This window comes from Lepidochelys kempii, chromosome 4 (genome assembly GCF_965140285.1).
Source record: "Lepidochelys kempii isolate rLepKem1 chromosome 4, rLepKem1.hap1, whole genome shotgun sequence".
Taxonomy (NCBI): Eukaryota; Metazoa; Chordata; order Testudines; family Cheloniidae; genus Lepidochelys; species Lepidochelys kempii.
The window spans coordinates 15,186,347-15,205,333 of record NC_136383.1 but is presented as its reverse complement, the minus strand read 5'-3'; the positions used below and the strand labels follow the sequence as shown (position 1 = coordinate 15,205,333).

General features: G+C 44.8%; 1 protein-coding gene across 6 annotated transcripts in view; it reads right to left on the bottom strand.

Moving 5' to 3' along the window:
- FGF5 (fibroblast growth factor 5) overlaps nt 1-956 on the bottom strand; it is a 38,651-nt gene extending 37,695 nt beyond the window's left edge. For 4 of the 6 annotated variants that reach the window (XR_012158441.1, XM_073340481.1, XM_073340483.1 and 1 more), the window contains exon 1: nt 249-956. Coding sequence is in view for 4 of the 6 variants with exons in the window: in XM_073340481.1 (XP_073196582.1) it covers nt 249-558 (310 nt within the window). In the remaining 2 variants the exon portion in view is untranslated. The remainder of the gene's footprint in view (nt 1-248) is intronic. The other 2 variants (XR_012158440.2, XM_073340482.2) reach the window with 1 other exon arrangement.
- Nucleotides 957-18,987: the final 18,031 nt, after the last annotated feature.

Genomic DNA, 18,987 nt, shown 5'->3' with positions numbered 1-18,987 from the left:
CAATCTGTCATGTTTACATTCGCTCCCTCCAGTTGCGGGGCTGGGGTTTAGCTGATCTTTTGGAGGCCATAAAGGCAGAACATGGCCTCTGCTCCCCGCTAGCCCAAACCACGCTCTAGACCCAGCTACAGACAGGGGGAGGGAATCCTACCCAAGACCAAGGCTCTGGGGAGGGTTTCCTTGCTCCCCTGGCGCTTTCGGTTCCCCCGTGGCACAGTGGCCGCCCCAGGGCAGAGACCAGAACTTACTTAAGAGATTGGCTTCATGGGAGCCGTTGACTTTGCCGTCCGGGTGGATCTGCAGATGGAAGCCAATGCCCACCCGGCAATAGAGGCTGCCCGTCCTGCGCCCGGATGGGCTCCACTGGAAGCTGCTTCTCTCCGGCCCGCTTCCTTTGGCTCCCAAGGAGGGGGAGGAAGAAGAGGAAGGTGATAAAGCGGAGGAGGCGCCGCCGGCACGGGCCGCCTGCCCGAGTTGCGCTCCGGGGGGCAGCGGCGCCAGGGCGCTGCTGAGGATCAGGCGGCTGAGGGAGAGGAGGCAGCAGAAGGACAGGCTCATTCTTCCAGCCGGGAGGGTGCCCAGCGCATCTTGCGAGCCAGGCTCCTGCTCCGTCTGCGGCGCGGCGCGGGCTAGCTGCGCTGGGAAGGCATCGCCCCCCTCGCTGCGGCGCGCTAGGGAGATCCGAGGCTAAGCGCTGGCGGCACAGAGATATTTATAACCCGGGTGATCTCACTGCTCGGTGCATGCCTGGAGCCGAAAGGAGGCTCTCTCCTCCGTCCGCCGCTTCCCGGCTGCGGGGCTGGGGGAGCCCCGCGAGGAAGAGGCGAAGGGCGGAGGGGAAGCAGCACCCATGGGCCCTGCGGGGGTGCGGATCGCACCAGAGGCCCGGCTGCGCCAGCGGCTCTTTACGCACCAGCGCGCTAATTCCTATCCAAGGGCAAAGGCTGCAAATAATTCATAACGGGGACGGCGAAATGGGCTCCCCGGAGAGGCGGCGGCGGATTGGGTCGCTTCCATAGGGCTGGGGGGCGGAGGCGGGGGGAGATTCATTCCCCTCCTCCCCCTTAAAGATGCCGGCTGGGATTTTAAGCACCGGCCCCAAATGATTCCTAGAGGCCCGCGGCGGAGTGGGGGGATCCCGGGGGGCTTTGCCGATCCTCGGACGGGCTGTGCATTAGGGACCCAAGGGAGAGCTTCCACTCCGGCGCGCAATGCTCTGCCAAGCTGCCTGGGGCGGGGTGGGGGTGGGCGAATGGGAGGGGGGGCTGAATGGGAGTGTGGAGGGGCTAACTTCGGAATTGGGGGTGGCTTGCAAAACGCAAGGGGCACTTACATACGCCAACGGTGCGCCTCCCGGGGGACCGTGCTCCTCGCTTACCTTCGGTGTGACAGACCCGGGCAAGTGGTTATTCAGCGCGTGCCCATCCGGAGGGGCAGGCGTCCATGCATCCCCCATCGGCGGGCCTGGCGCACAGCACCTCTCCGGTGCGTGCCCTGGTTCCGCGGCCCCTTTGCAGCAGGCGCGTGGGAGCTGTCTCCCCCTGCGGCTCTGCCGTGCCGGGGACCACACTGCCGTGATTAATGGCACTGGGTTCAACCTTAAGAAACCTGAGAATAGCGCGGTTCTCTGTACGCAACGCCCGCCTGTCATTTACCGGAGAAATATACCTTCCTGGCATGCTGGGAATGGCTCTGCCTGGAAACATGCTGAAAGTCTGAGGCCGTACTTCTGAGCCATTATTCCTCTGGCACGCTCGTGAAAAGGGCATGCTCTTGCCCGGGAACGCCAAGGCACATAAGCCGTGGAGGGTACTCAGACACGGCCTTATGCATTATTGAGCACGGCTTTAAAGCTTCCTCTTTCAGTAAAGAAAAGCATATAAAGGACATACCGATGTTCTAGATCTGAAATGCTCCTGTTGGCAGAGTGCTTGACGTAAACCAAGTTAAAAAAAGACATCACTGTACTTGCAAAGCGCCAAAGCTGCTATCGGAAAGCGGGTGTGTGTGTGTTGATAGAGAAAAAGAGAAACGCAGTCCTGCACTCACGGCTACCAGTGGGTATTTATTTCAGTGTGAAATAATGCAGGATCCCAACCTTCGTGAGAGTCTGGTGTGAGGAACGTCGCGTGGTATAGGAGTTCAGGCATAAATTATTCCATATGAATTATATATATATATATAATACACACACACACACATATATATAGTAATATGTCCAGATGCATGAGGTGTGTATAGGTGAGTGTGTGTATTCCGACATCCACAAATTATTTCATATGAAGTATAGATAGATTAAAACAAGATATACATAGTATATATGCCTGTATGTATGGCGTATGTATATAAAATATATACAGATATGTATGTATAATGTGTGTATATGTACAAACACGGTACATATGCCTACATACATAACACACACACCCCTCTATAAAATTACCGCCCGAGTAAAAGTCTGCGTTTTTCCACTGCAGTCTGTTTCAGATTTTGTGTCCTTCTGAACAACAGGTATGGTCTGAATATTACGGCTTCAAGCGGCTCAGAGACGCTCCTGCAAATAAAATAAACACGAAGCTCCTTGCAATGCAAGTATGCCCCCGGGAGGAGTGTTCTCGTGTCTGTTGTTTATGCAGCTTTTGAAAGGGGTTTTTGTGCAGTCGATTCAGGAAAGTGTAACCACCGCCGCCCCTCACCCCCCGCCAAGGGTTGCTTCAGGTGTGTTTATTAATTGGCATCGAGGGCCATCGCCTGGGGAAGGGCCGGGACCAGCGTTTTGTAAGGCAGAGTCGTTGAGTTTCTTCTAGTCCTACCTCCCTGATTCTAAATCAGCTAATGTAGTTGATACAACTGAATTAGTCCCAGAGGGCCCGATCCGAAATCTTGACCCAGGCCAGTCTCCCATCGACTGCAGCGGGAGTTTTGCCTGAGTAAGGACTGCAAGATCAAGTCCTCCGTATCTTGCTGCCCCTTCTGCAAGCCCTGGCCAACTACCCGACTGAGGACTGCGAGATGGGGCCCATTGACCAAAATTAGCGTTGTCTGTCTTGGGAGCTCCTACTTACAGACACACCGGGAGTCACAAGCCAGGAGACGGTAGCTTGGATTAGTTCCACAACCCCTCCCAGCCCCCAAATCCCATATAGGGCCTGATCTAGGAGCCAATGGGATCTTTACCTTCGGTTTTAATGGGGCCCAGAGTGCCACCCTCCAAAGGGATACCACTTAGCAGCGACACAATAGAAACGCCAAAGTTTTGCAAAGTCTTATTTCCCCTTGGGAAGAGCAAAGGGAAACCCAAACACTTTCATTCCCACAGTTCACATGCCACACACGTCAATGCAAACTAAATTCATTCCCTGCGTGGTCTGCTCTTAAAAAAAGTAAACAAGCTGGATGTGCATACGATGCAGTGGTAAATTAATCAGACCCATTTCTGAATGGACACTTTTGAATCCCATTTTGCAACAATAAATCTGGTCCAAAGAACAGAAGTTCCTTTTGAAAAGTCAGATCAGGCATAGAGCGCTGGAAGGTGATTTTCCAGCGCCGTGCTACTTTTTGATAACACAACTTTTGTGCTTGTAAGTGGTGGCAAAATTACTGTTAAACCTCCAAACAACAGCAGCCTAAAATAAATGAAATACATACAAAAGAAGTCTGTAAATGGCCTATTCTTCACCCACAAAATGTCATTACGTGCATATATATACTCCTTATACTACACTTTCCATGTATCAATACAATGACACAGACAATCACCAATTTTCCTGTTAAAATAGAAGCTCTGACATTTTTAAAGCTCACATCTTATATCTCAAATTCCTGTAGAGAGATCAGAGTTAAAAATGTCCATTTCTGCATCATCACGGCTTGAGAAGTTCAGAATTAGAGTTAGTTACAATGTATCTTTAAGAAGAAAGCATTTGTACATTTCCTAGTCACACTTCCCAATTTTACTTTGATTTAAACATTTTAATTGCTTTGAAATGAAGACTAGGAATGCAATTCAATTCTTCCAGAGATTATTCTATAGATCCCCCGAAAGGTAATAATGTTGATCTCAAATCGGAACTGTGTTAAACAAGTGTCTACAAATTGCAACTTCATTGGAATATAAAAGTAGCCTTGGAAATGCATTCCTGAAAAGAGGAAAGGATTAACCCACAGGGGCAGTTTTCTCAAGACCCCAACCTGAAAAATTTAAAATGTAAAAGACTATTAGCAGCTGCAAAACAAGCCCCTTACTGTTACCCGCTATTGGATCAATGAACTGCCATTATCCTCATCCGGAATGTTTTCCAGCCTATGTTTAACCCTGTTCTGTTGGCCCATCTCTAGCCTTGAGAACAGAAGTCACAATGAAATCATCCGTGGGAGGTGATCCACACCAACCAGTTACCTTCTGCTTCTCACTGGGATAAACCAGACCTCGTTCGCCCCCATCTCGGCTCCAGCTGGTGAAGGATGCCCCGATCCAACCCCCCAGAAATACCGCTGACCCCCCCCCCCCAAATAGGCGATTCACAAGCACGCTACGCGTTTCCGAATTCGCGTGGCTGCGTGTGTCTCGGCCCGGCCGGAGCAGGGAGGTCTTTTTAATCCGGGTCCGCCTCTAACGGGAACCGGAGAAAGAAGCAGCTGGGGGCGGCCGGTCGAGCCCGATGCCTGGGTTCCACCACCCTGGCAGCAGCATGAGGGCACCCACCCAGGGGGAGGGGGAATTCAGACACAAAGAGAGGGGGAGCGAAAGCATTGGAGGGAGAGCTAAGTCCAGGCTAGAGACACCCTACTGATTCCTGGGGGGATACAGGCACACGGCTTCCCCGTGGCCCCCCACCAGCCAGCCAGCCACCCCGGCCGGTGCCTTGCACCTTGGTGGGGGGGGGGGTATTTCAGGGAGCAGAGGGAATAATTCGGGCTGGGCCCGTAGGAGACATCACGCATTCGGTGCCCACGCACACGCAGCCAGAGAGCTGTCGCTAAAGCAGGGGAGCAGCAGCACCCCCACCCCGCAGTGTGCCAGGAAAGCGCTTGCTGTACATTCACCAGAATACACGTCCAGCCCCTTTTAAAGTAGCCACGGGGCCAGATTCTCCCCTGGTGTAAATTAGCAGAGTCCCTCTAGCTTCAATAGCCCACCTCCGCCGGCTGAGGATTTGGATCAATATCTCTAAGTAATCATTACTAGATTACTGATGACTAATCTTTAGTCATCAGTATCCGTATCCCAGTAGTAAATGACCATCTGGATTCTTTGGGAGAGGGCCAGGGGGTTATTTTCTATTGGGGGGGGGGGGGGGCCTGGAATGATGTATTTTACAAGGTGCTCTTGGGTCCATTAAAATAACTGGTGGCTGACAAATATTGATAATGTCTGGATTCACACCCCAGACATGTACCCGTTTGTTAGAACACGTCTCCGAATTGTTTTCACTCTGTTTCCTCTTCCCAGATCCGCGTTTGTTATCTCTGGAGAAGGCAGTTTGACGCGGCATATAATGAAACAAGAATATTTTCCTTGCCCTCCAGCTAACTTCAAACCCGTCACTTTTAATCCCAGGTAAGCTCATTAGTGAAATCCTAGCTCCAAAATCAATGGGAAGTTTGCCATCGACTTGACTGGGACCAGGATGTCACTCATTATATATACCTCCCACTGAAGTCAACTGATTGACTCCTATAGACTTCAGTGGGAACTGGATCGGGGCCACAACGGTCTCTAGGGTGACTTAAGCCAGAGGTGGTTTGGTCCCAGCGATCCGGCTCCCTTTAAAGCCAAGGGGTGCAAGATCGAGCCGCCCCCCCCGCCCCCCCCCATTCCAGTTCATTGTTACGGACACGCTGGTTTTATAAACCGTTGGCCTGACAATTAGCTTTGCTAGGACCATGGAAAAGTCTTGTTGACAGTGTGATTTCTGACGCCACACACAGAAAGCTGGGAACACGCCGACACTGAGTCCTGATCATTTTTAAAAGAGAAAAGTCCCCCGCTCCCCAAATCCCTTTGTTAGATCGGCCTTTTAAAAGGGCAGCTACCCAACCATCAGGAAATATTAGCGGCTGAACGGTCTCCGCCTTTCAAAGCAGTGTGCCCCAGGATGATTTGTTGGCTATAATTTCTCCTGCTTATTTTTCCCCTTCCCTCCGCAATATGGGTTTCTACAGCCCTTAATTACAGTCATCAGCGCTGGCAAATGCGCTTTGTTTTCCACTGTGGTTCCCTCTCACTTGGCAGGATACACAGGGAAGCACCTGTTGTCTGGTTACAGAGAGAAACACCTGTCAATGGAAGCACTAAGTAGCGACTTGGGGGCTGTCAGTGGGCAAATCTTGGGAGACTTTCCTATTGACAGCAGAAAGGAGCAGACACCTGTTCGGGGCTATTGAAGACTGAATGACAGCTTATTGACTTCTGACAGAAGAAGTCAATAAATGACCCCCTCTGAGACAGAGCCCAGAGCCACAACATCTGTTAATGAGCGCAGGAGTGGCACCAGATTTGAGGCATTCCTTTCGGAAAGAACGGAGCGGAACCGATTGCAAGTCCTCTCGCTGTTCCCGTGTCTCGCGGATTATTCACCGTGTGGTTTCAGTTCCGTGCGCCGGAGAGGGGCTAACGGGTACCCGGATTAGAAAGATGAATATTTAGTTTAATAGCAACCCTCCCCGCCCCCCACCCCCGATAATAGCCTGGTTGTCAGAGGTGGTTTATTACTGCTTTTGCCATTAAAAGTATCCCGGTCCACTAATACTTAGATATTCAAATAATGATCTCGTTGCGCTTCAGCGGGGCTGCGTGTTACTGAGTTTGTAAGTGCCTAGCACAATGCGGGCCAGCTCCTGACCGGCCCTTAGCCGCTACTGTAATTTACCTCACATGATTAAGAAAATATCAAATAATACGATGCATCACCCTGTCTGTCTCTCCACCTAATCTGTCTTTCTGCCTGTCTACCTACTTGTTTGTTGATCTGATTTATCTGTCTAGCCTTCCTTCTGTCCATCCACCTCTCCCACCCAATCTATTTACTTGCCTCTTTATATAATCTGCCTAGCTGCCTGTTTGTCTGTCTGACCTAGCTACTACCTTCCTATCTATCTATCTATCTATCTATCTATCTATCTATCTATCTATCTATCTATCTATCTATCTATCTATCTATCTATCTATCTATCTATCTATCTATCTATCTATCTATCTATCTATCTATCCCCATACACTCTCTCTCTCCCCCCATACACTCTATCTATCTATCTATCTATCTATCTATCTATCTATCTATCTATCTATCTATCTATCTATCTATCTATCTAACCACACATGTGTTTCTGATCAAAATACACAAACCAGCACCCCGTGAACAGTACCGCCGAGGAGACCTAATTATTTACAGCGCTTTGGGGGCAGTTTAGAGCTGACTCGGACCAGCGCTGCTCGTTGACCAGCTGGCCGCGAACGGTGACATTCTGCTCTCTGAAGAACACCCCTCGGACCTTTGACTCCGCTGAAGGTCGGACTCGCAGAGTTATGTCTTTAAAGATGCAAGAAAGTGGATCAAGTTGCACAGCCTGGGAAGCCCACCTTCCCGCCCCCCGCTGCAGCTGCTGCTGCTTTAAGGAAGGGGAGCTGCAAATCCCTCTGTAAATCCCATCTCCGGACAGCCTGCCTTTCCCCATACCCCTAATCCCTGCCTTGCTCGGCGTAGGACTGGGGAGGCATAAAAACATCTCAGGGTGAGGACTGGCCATGGCCAGGCGTTGCCATCAACCCCGGAGGAGGGAAATGGGCCACACAAAGTCACCCGTACATTTATGGCAAACTAAGCAGCAATTTACAGTGCTCGAGGCAGTTTTACAGCGGTACATGTATGTATGTCCCCCAGTTACAGAAAAACAGAGCAGACGTGGCAAGATGGAAATTTACGCAGAGTTACACTCTGTTCCTCAAACAAAACAAGAACCAGGAGCTTCTGAGCCAGAGATCGCTCTTGAATGCATATTTCTTTCTCCTGCCAAAATTGCCAGGTAGAGAACAAACTGGCAGCAGTGAAGGAAACCCGATTTGCAAATCATGTTAAGATTTGCACACCTACAGGGATCTCTGGGCCTGGAAGGGGAATCCCGAATCGGATACCATTAGTACCGTGATTTAGCAGTTATCACCAAGGGGTAGGAGAACACAGAAAGCGGGAGAGCAAGCAAACCCATTTAATGATCAAATCTTACTGCCCTGACGCAGGGAAAAGTCCTGTTAATTGGAACGGGTCACGTGGCAAGTTAGCCGGCAGGATCGGGTCCCTAAGGGAAGCCACGCTTCGAAATGCCAGACCCAGGTTTGCATTATCAACTGTTTTCTCCAACCAAGTGATTCTTGTCATTGCTGAGAGTATTTAAAGACATCAGGAGTCACTGGAGTGTCATCTTCTCTGACTCGAAAAGTCCTGCAACAGGTGCTGGGGCTTTCAGGGTGTATAAATCTGGAGAATTAACTTGTCCCATCCTTTTGAAACAAATTAGCCATGTCTTGGCTTCAGGTTACCATTGCAAACTACCTATTTATTGGCCTTACCGCTGCTGTCGCATTAGGAACTATTTGGTCTTAACTACCACCAGGACTCTGTAGATCCTAAACAAAACATTTAGCAGAGGAGGAAGATATTGTATTGCACATCTATAGGCTGTGGGGACGTGAGCTTCTGGGGAGATGACAGCCAGCAGCTGCAAAGGGAGCTTGCTCCCTTTCTGGTCATAATTCACCAAGGTACATTGGGCTGGGCAAGAGGCAAATGGTTATTTCAGTGCCAGTGTGGGAAGAAAAAAAGATATCCCTTTAAATATAAAACGTCTCTTTTACCTGAGAATCAAGGGCCTGATCCAAATCCCAGTCAATGGAAAGACTCCCATTAACTTGAATTGGCTTTGGACTGGCCCCCAAATCTCTCTAGGGACAGCCACAGGCCCAGCCATAAATTATCAGAGGTGATTGCCTCTGCTGACACGTGGGGAAGTGACAGGTCTTGTCTGAACACAATGGCACTGACGTTCTGCAGGCTCTGACATAATGATCCCCCTTGTCCTCCCATTACTGGAGTAATAACCCTCAGACACTCACACCATGTGCTTCACCAGTGATAGCAGCCATATTTCTTCCAGATAACAAAGGCAACTGTCATGTAATGCCACGGTGCAGAAGGAGACCTCGGAGTGACAACCCATTCATCAACCTGGTAGAGCACAAAACATATTCTTCCCCCGCCAGGGTTGTTCGCTGGTCCTTTCACAGCTGCTAAAGCCTAATGGGAAAGTTGCTCTCACACTAGGAAATCCTCAACTGCAAGACCTCAGTCACAAGCAGCAGTTCCTTATAATAACTCATCTCAAACTCTCCCTGTTTCCCAAGCAAGCAACAGCCCTTATACACAGACTGGGAACAGCCTTGCTCTTGCTGCAGTTGTGATGTGGTCTGTACCGAAGGGCTGGGGTGGAATTTAAAGATGAAGAATCATGCCAGATATAATTAAGATCCGAGCTTTGATTTAAGAGACTTCGTCTTCGATTGATTGAATGTAGAACTTTATTGTTTCTCTCATACTCATCTTTTGTGGCCTGATTCAAAGCCAAGATTCTTTGTCTTTAACAAGGCCCTTTGATTAATTACCCCTGAGTTTTACGATAGCTACCTGATTTCTAGGTAAGATGGCCAGAGGTACTGTACATTGACCATGAATTATTTCAACAGTAAGACCACAGAGTGTGTCACCTTGGACTATAACCATGGTTTAAACAGGAAGTTGAAAGCCAAACGCCTGAGAAGTGGCAGCCACCTGACAAGTGACAATATCCTAGTACAGGGTACATTCTCAAGTGTGTTGTGATTAAAATGCTCTCCATGCCCGTATACGTAGATGAGATTGTTTGTATATAAGCTGATATATGTATGCATGCATCCACTGTGTATGTAAATATATACACAGATACACATAACTGTGGTGGAATGCCTTTTTAATGGGGTTTGACTGTTGATCAGTGAACAAACACTAATAGAAATAGTTATGTGACATCAATGGTGTAAAATAAGTAGGAAAGAGATTAGAATCAGGCCCAGAACACTTGGTGAGAATCTTCTCTATTGAGCCAGCCTATGAAGGATATCAATTTAAAAGAAATCTCTGAGTGGAAATTCTTTATTCTTTTTCCACGTTCAAGGGGGAATTGTTTAACTCAACTTCCACAAGAGCTGAGTTAAAAATTTGCAAAGCCCCAATCACTTGTAGCAACACAACTCCAAGTTACAGCACAAGGGTCAAGATGGAACATTTGCAAGGCAAGCCATCAACTGTGCACAAGCAACCAACCTAAGCTGACATCCCGTTTTCAGGATATCAACACAAAGAGCCAAATTCTGCCCGAAGCTATGAATCCATAATTTCCATTGACTTCAAATGGACTTGCATGGATGTATCTTGGGGCAAAATGCTGCACTCAAAGTCCAAAGAAATGTGGATGAATGTGTTTCCCAGAAGAGGCCCTAAAAAACTGAATTTCCACAGATTGAGGATTTTTGTAACTAATGTTAAAGGGAAGATGTTTGTAGCAGATATGAAGCCATTCTCCTCGTGCAGGAGAAGGTGGTGTATCCAGCAGTTCAGTGCTCTAAAACCACTCTCAGATACAATCCAGAAGGTTTTTGGAAACAGTGATTCCTGACGTGTGAAAAGAGTGTGATGTGAAGTGCTGAATGATTCTGCCAACCACTCTATTTTACTTATTGCTGATATGTGGATCCATTCCAATGCAGGATAAAATAACTATTCAGTCTTAACTGCTCACTTGATTAGCAAGTTTCCTAGAAGAGCTAGTTTCATTTAGTGTGAGGATTTTGACAGCAAGCCCAGAGGAGCAACCATCTCTGAGAGATTTTTTTAAACAATCAAGAACTTGCAGATTGGCATAGATCTTTGCATATTCTTTGAGATAACACCATACACAGTTATAAAGCTTTCCGAGATTGCTGTGTTCACAGTTTGCATTGCACACAATACACATGCATTGGACTAATAATGATTTATTAAAATACAACAATCCACTGATGAAATTATTATACAGGATGTACTGGAAGCCAGCCATCTATTTTAAAGACTCATCCTCCACCCTCTCTAAATTCCACAGTTACAAAGAGATTCAGGCATGCTTGTAACTGAGCTAGTTTAAGATGTCACAAGACACAACTCAGGTTATTAAAATGAGCCATCAAAAATGAGTGACTTCCCCCCCCCCCCCGCCCCAGGAGTTAAATGCTACCTTGTGGTCTCCATCAGAACGGGATATGTCAGAAACTAAGAGGGAGTTATGAAAAGAATTTGAATAGTTAACAAAAGCAGTAAACCATAACACACCCTGTATCCTGTTGTTCTGTCTGCAATGCACGTTTTTAAGGACTCTGGGCTAAGGAGATCAATCTTGCAACCCTTATTCATTCAGGCTCTGACTCTTACCAGTAATTCCATTGACTGCAAAGAGCACAGTATGATTTCATGGAGACTTCTTGTATGAGTTAGGGTTGCAAGAGGAGGAATCATGGATGTTTCAGATTTAGGACCTGATTCTGCCAAGTTTTAAACATGTGAGTAACCTTATTGTGAATAATCCCTCTAACTTCAGATCTTTGTAGGACTGGGGCCTATGAGATCAGAATTATGACAAAAATATCAAATGCTAGTTCTTCATGCTTCAGCCAAAGTAAATCAGAACAAAGGATGCCTTATTAATGTGAGGGGGGGTCTAATATTATTTTTAGAACAATATTTACATTGATGTATATCCCTTCTCTATGGTTTAAATTGTGCCCTCTAAATTGAACTGCAATATCCAATGGTTTGATGCCAAGGGCCAACAATATTCAAAGCTGAGTGTTTAAAGTGAAACTCCTAATCAATATTTAACAGCGACCTGACTTTCAAAGTTGCTGATCATCAACTTCAATGGGAGTTCTAGGATCTCAGCATCTCTGAAAAATAGGCCATTTTTATTAGGGAACCTAAATATGGATTTAAGACCCTAATTTTAGGCACCCAGATTTGAAAATTTTGACCCAAGATTTTATTCTAAACCTTTCGGGATAAATCCAACAAAAAAATGGAAATACTGAGCCTGATCCTCAGTTGGTGTAAATTACGCTAGCGTCACAGACTTCAGTGTTCATACTCTGAAAAAAACCAAAACAATCTCCCACAGAAAAACAAAGAAAGAGACGTTAAGTGCTCCATCAAGAACCCCTTCCTGGCCTGTGAAAGTCTCTGGAGCTGCTTGGATGAAATTGTAATGGAACTTTTGTCCATGGTTCCTCCGCTTCTATGCATGTGCGAACTGAGATCTATCAAAGTAATTTCTTGTCAGGTCCATGAACACTGACGAATGGAGGAAGCAGAATACAAACAGGCTCTGAAATCTTGCATTGATCAAGAAGGTGTTACTTGGAGTTCTACCAAGCAGCATTCCAGCAGAATAACTGTTCAGTTCTGCTGAAGATATAGTTGTCACCAAGCATTATTGCTGACTTCTGCCGGATAATACAGAGGGGCCTGGTTTTTCTAAAATGCAATTTGCCTGTAATTAAGAACAAGTACTGCAGGTGTATTCTGTATTAGCTGCAAACTGAATGCTTTTTATTAGTAGTCATAAAAATAATCACGGTCACATCACAAAATGTATTAATCCATTTGAATTTGCATGGCAAGCCACACACTTTTGAATCAAATTTTATTCTTTACATATTAGAAGAATGTATTTTAAGATTAGTGCATCTGTAAATGAGATTCATATGCTTCATTATTGTTGCTGTAGAAATGCTGTAAATTATTATTTTTATCAGAAATTGATTTATACCAGTAGTACAGCATATTTGAAAACAAATGTACACAACCCCATTGTTTTCTCTCATTTTTCATATTCCTCCTGCTCATATTTATATCAAGTACTTGACAAAGACTACTGGTTAGTACTTGCATTTAGGTCAAATACCAAAGAAGTATATTCATCCCCACTTTAGTTTAAACCTCACTCCATGACTGTATCAAGCCAACTGATGGAATAGATCACCAAAGGATCACTTCCCAAGTGAAAATAGCCACCTTCCTTCTCTCCCTTGTTTCAGCACATATTACACTGTAGCTAATTCCCAGGCCAAATGGCTAATTAGAGGAGAATTTCCCCATTTCCAGATTCCCCTAGAAAGGGATTGTTGCCTAGGAATGTAGTGGTCCAAGTGGTGGACTCTAGGCCAACTTTCCTGCCTTCCACTAACTCTCAAAACTGGAAGACACGAAAGCCCAGCCCATCATCTGGGGTAAATCAGCATAGCTCCATTGATGCCATTGATACCATAGCTGTCAATGGGACTACACCAATTTACACCCACTGAGGGGCTGGCCCATATTTCTTTGCTACATGCCCCAAAGGAAAGGAAAGAAGGGGAACAGCCAAAAGGTAAGAGGACATCTCAAAACAGAACATGCACCATCCCACCAGACCTCTCCTTTTCTCTGCCAATGATGGTATCAGGTCAGTTAAGACCCACCAGTGATGGAAGCCTTGGCCACCAAGTCACTTCTTTAGAAAATGGAAGAATGCCATCAGATTAATAAATAAGCATGAAGGTTGTTGTCAGTCCCTCCACTGGGGCTTGATCCAGTGTCCCTATCAGAGCTAACCACCTAAGATAGCTGAGAAGAGGCAGGATAAGGGTGGAGACATGACCCTGTCCATCTGGGTCACAGAGCTGTCTGGGTGGCAGAGCTAGTAATTTGCAATCTACATGCCTCTAGCAGGAGTTCTGGTGGATTCAGCCAGAATTCCTCCTGAGATTTCAACCTCAGGGGGGTCCTCTTTCCCCCTCCAGAATGCCTGGGGCAGAATCTGGCCCTGAATAAATAAATCATAATCACTTTCAAAGCAAAAGACAGTAATGTCATGAGCACAGGCTCCTGACTTCATTGCAGGATCAGCAGAAGGGCAGGCTAGGCTCTGAGGGAGATAGAACTTACATTAAAACACATATAATAGTAAAGGCAAGACAATAATACTGGCATATGTTTGCTTTAGGATTTGGGATCAAAAACCCCCTGTTAAGAAAAATAACTTAACTCTGAGTTTTTCCCTACAACATCTTCTATTATTTTCCATTATAAGATCTTTTAGTCTCTCCGTTTTCTTTGCCCCTGAGCTTTTCAACAATATTTATTGAGAACTTTTCTTTTCTGGTTGTTCTAACCTTCGGAGAGAATGCAGGGGGACCCAATTCAGAAAAACATCCCTATTCTGGAAGGGCACTTAGGCATACGTGATTTCCTATTGAGAGAGAAACCACTGAGTTCTAAAATATAGCCACTCCTGGAGCAGATGGCCACAACGGTTTAGCATCACATGGAGATACTATGCAATAGTTTAGGGTAATAAGTGGAAAAGAATAATGTATCTAGCTGAAACTGCAGAATGAATTTAGATGGGCAGATTTTAGTTACCTGAATTTGAATTTATATAGGACACGTGGATTAACTTCCCTGTTCTTGATCAAAATGCCATGGAATCTTTCAGGGTCTCAACTTTACATGTCATTTAGAAGACGGCCCCTTTACCACCACAGAGTATCCCAACAACCTGCTGGGGTATTTTCTCAGTACTATATCTCAGAAGAAAGAATGACATCTACTGAATCATGAAGACCAATTTCTATAGCACTCAAGGTTTCCCTTGAGGGTCATCCCTCTCTGTGGGGCCATGTCCCACACCTGCTGAACTTAGACAACATGACCAAACTGTAGCCAAGGTGCACTACATATGTTCACCTTCACAATGAAATGTTAAGGAAGTACATTTTTAAAGTGTCATTCAGACAATAAAACTACAATCTATATTTGTTTTCATTTGAATTCGTCAGCTACTCCAGTATTTCAACTTAACGTAAAACCTTTCAGATGCACATATGATGGAACACACTGTAGAAAAAAAAACCCGTAGCCTAAATTAGTAAATAACACTCCATTGCTCAAGTAGCAGGAGGTAGCCGTGTTAGTCTGTATCCACAAAAACAACAAAGGGTCCAGTGGCACCTTAGAGACTAACAGATTTATTTGAGCATAAGCTTTCATGGGTAAAAACCCCACTTCTGCAGATGCGTGAAGTAAAAATTACAGATGCAGAAATAAATATACTGACACATGAAGAGAAGGGAGTTACCTCACAAGTGGAGAACCAGTGCTGACAGGGCCAATTCGATTAGGGTGGATGTAGTCCACTCCCAATAATAGATGAGGAGGTGTCAATTCCAAGAGAAACAAAGCTGCTTTTGTAATGAGCCAGCCACTCCCAGTCCCTGTTCAAGCCCAAATTAAAGGTGTTAAATTTGCAAATGAATTTTAGTTCTGCTGTTTCTCTTTGAAGTCTGTTTCTAAAGTTTTTTTTTTTGTTCAAGTATAGCGACGTTCAAATCTGTTATAGAATGTCCACGAAGATTGAAGTGTTCTCCCGCTGGCTTTTGTATGTTACCATTCCCGATGTCTGATTTGTGTCCATTTATTCTTTTATGTAGGGACTGTCCAGTTTGGCCAATGTACCTGGCAGAGGGGAATTGCTGGAACATGATGGCATATATAACATTAGTAGATGTGCAGGTGAATGAGCCTCTGATGATGTGGATAATGTGGTTGGGTCCTCTGATGGTGTCGCTAGAATAGATATGAGGACAGAGTAGGCAATGAGGTTTGCTACAAGGATTGGTTCCTGGGTTAGTGTTTCTGTGGTGTGGTGTGTAGTTGCTGGTGAGTATTTGCTTCAGGTTGGGGGGCTGTCTGTAAGCGAGGACTGGCCTGCCTCCCAAGGTCTGGGAGAGTGAGGGATCATTTTCCAGGATAGGTTGTAGATCGTTAATAATGTGCTGGAGAGGTTTCAGCTGGGGGCTGTACGTGATGGCCACTGGTGTCAATGCTATCTCTGCCATGTACATTGGCCAAACCGGACAGTCTATTAAAATAATAGAAAATACAAAATGTCACAAGACACAAATTATCCAGTTAATAATCAAAATAAAAGAAACACACCTCTATTCAAACAGTGTTAGTGAAATGTTGTAGACTTTAATTTGTATCAGCCACCATGCACTCACTGTACAATTTCTGCTTATAGCAAAAACAACTGGATTCTAGTATATGTGTTTATAATGTTATTATGGGCCGCAGTTCAAATGGAAGCCAGGATACGGTAATCTTACAACAGATGGTCTTGCAGAGAAGGTACGCTGCATTTTAAATGTTACTTATTCCTTTATTTTTTTATGTACAACTAGATTTATCTTATGATATTAACAATGCAATAGCATGCTTGTGAACATATTTATACCAGTCAAAACCACAGGGGAGAAGGGAAAATGACAAAATGTCCTTCTGTTTGAGTACATGCAAAATCCATCGGCGGCTAGTATTTAAAAGGTATCGCTTTGTAAGACAATGTTCAAAACTTCGCACTAACAGTTCACCAGGGAAATCAAACCATGAGTAATGAATTCCTGAGGTTTCACTCAACAGGTGTCGGAGTTGGTAACTGTCTAGAATTACTGGCATTTGGGACAGAGTGGAGAAAGAGTTTTGGATTAAACGTGGATTTGGAACTGACACAGCACTAACCATTGGCATTTAAAGGAATGATTACATATGGGAATATTCATTCCAGTTGCAAAACTGCCTCAGCATACTTGTGAAACACTGTAACACCCTTAATATTAATAAATATAAAATCAATTTTAAATGACCTAATTCTGTCGATTAGTAATAGCATACTAAAAATTCTTTTATGAGGACAGCACTATACTGAAATATTACAAAACCTATGTCCTGCTTTACCACCTGATATCTTGATCAGAGATACATATCTTAACATTGAAATGTTACATACATAACATTGAAAACACAGCAGGTTGTAAAAAGAATATGCACAAAAGAAGGGAGCCTGAACAACTCAATCCCCATAGGACCACAAAGAACCAGGCAGCCAATGAAAATCCAACAAAAATTCTTGCCCTGTTCTAAAGCCCATCTACCCCATTCACCCACTCTACCACCCAAGAATATCAACCCCACATTAAAAAATCATTAGCTAAGCCCCCCCGCCCCCTCAAATAATCAGAATGGCTTAAAAATCATGTGATTTTTTTTAAAAAAAGAGTTCTTTTTATTTGTCTTCTGGTTTTTGAGCCTATGAAATTTACATTTTTTAGCTTTTCTTTGCAAACATGAGGGATAGAAACTTACTTTTTTTTTAATATGATAGCCAAAGTATTCAGATAATCACATGACTCCAGGAGCTGGGACTTTAAGGAAAACAGCCAATATTGTGAGACTTGCAATATATTACAGGAGTTGGCAACAAGAGAAACAGATGTGCCCTGCAGTGTGCCTTAAAGGTCAAATGACTGTGGCTATTTTGAACCAAGAAACAAAGAATTCCAAAATGTAGAGGCCATCATGGAGAATACCCAGCCAGCCTCCCTTTTAAATCCAGGTGGCTCTAGCTTGAGCTCTTCCCCTGATTGTAACTGGGACAGGACTCAAAGAGGCAGAAGTCAGCTTGGGCCTAATCCAATGTCAAACTGAAGTTAATGGGAGTCCTTTCATTTTGTGATTTGGGGCATGATGTTCCTCTGAAGGTCACAATTTTAATACTCGAGGCCATTTCACACTAAAAATGTCAACTCTAGTTAATATAAAATACATATATATGTTTTAAATATCCAATTCCCAAATGCCATGCTTTGGTAAGGAGTCTGAATGCCATGTTAGCATGGGGCCTGACAAACATCTATGCAAGAATTCATTAGGTTTGACTGAAGCAACTATCGTTCCAGCTGAGCACTCTGGTTTACTTTGTTTTTAAGATTATTGTATGCACATTTTCCTCTTTCTGTTCCCCACAGCACTCGTGCCTGGTGGGATGTGTATTGGCTGGCTGCTGTTCTGCTCAAGGAAGATCCCAAGTTCACATCCGTGCATTATACTCTTATATTTCTGAAAGCAAATACAAGCAGATGGAGCCCCTCCCCTTTGAAATGGAACAGCATATATCTTTGGGATCTACTCTATGTCTACAGATTAATAAACCACAATATTTTGTAACAACCTTGTTATTTGGCACACAAGATGATACAGGAAAGGAAGAATTGTTGAACTATTTCAATAGCTAACTAGAGCTTTTTAGTGATTTTAATATACACTTTTCACTGAGGTTCTTTTTATAAACAAAAGGAAAGGTACAAGAATGTTGCCATTATAAACCTCTTTGCTTTACAAAGAATAGAGATGGTTTAAGCTTTTCAGATGAGAGGAAGGCTATTGTTGTAGTTAAGGCACTAGATGGGACATCTAGATTCATTTCTCACCTCTGTCATAGACTTCTGGTGCGACCTCAGGAAAGTCACTTGATCTCTCTGTGCCTCAGTTACCCATCTGTAAAATGGAGACAATTTTCCTTCCCTTCCTGAAAACTGTGTCCCCATCTTCTCTAGTTAGATTGTAAATTTTTCAAGCCAGAGACTCTCTCTTTCTGTCTGTTAGTGCAGTGTCTAGCACAATGGGGCTTCAATCTCAGCTGAACCCCCTAGGTGCTACTGTGATATGAATAAATGATAATAATTTCTCCTTCAGAGGCATGTGCATTATGACCATTACCATTAAAGGGACCATTACACTTTAAAATGGACAAAAAGGTGCACTTTAATGTGCAATGTACACTTTATGTGGTGTTCAGCCACAAAGTATTTTCTGCATGGAGTGGATTGTACAGACGTGAGCAGTGCATGGATAATGCCTGGACAGTTTGGAAATGAGTGAAATAACTGTCAGCAAAGTCTTCCCATGTTGATGATTTCAGTTACCCCCTCTTCATCCTCTGTTCTTGTTTTTTTTATTGCATATCCTTTTCATATTGAACAGGGGCAAT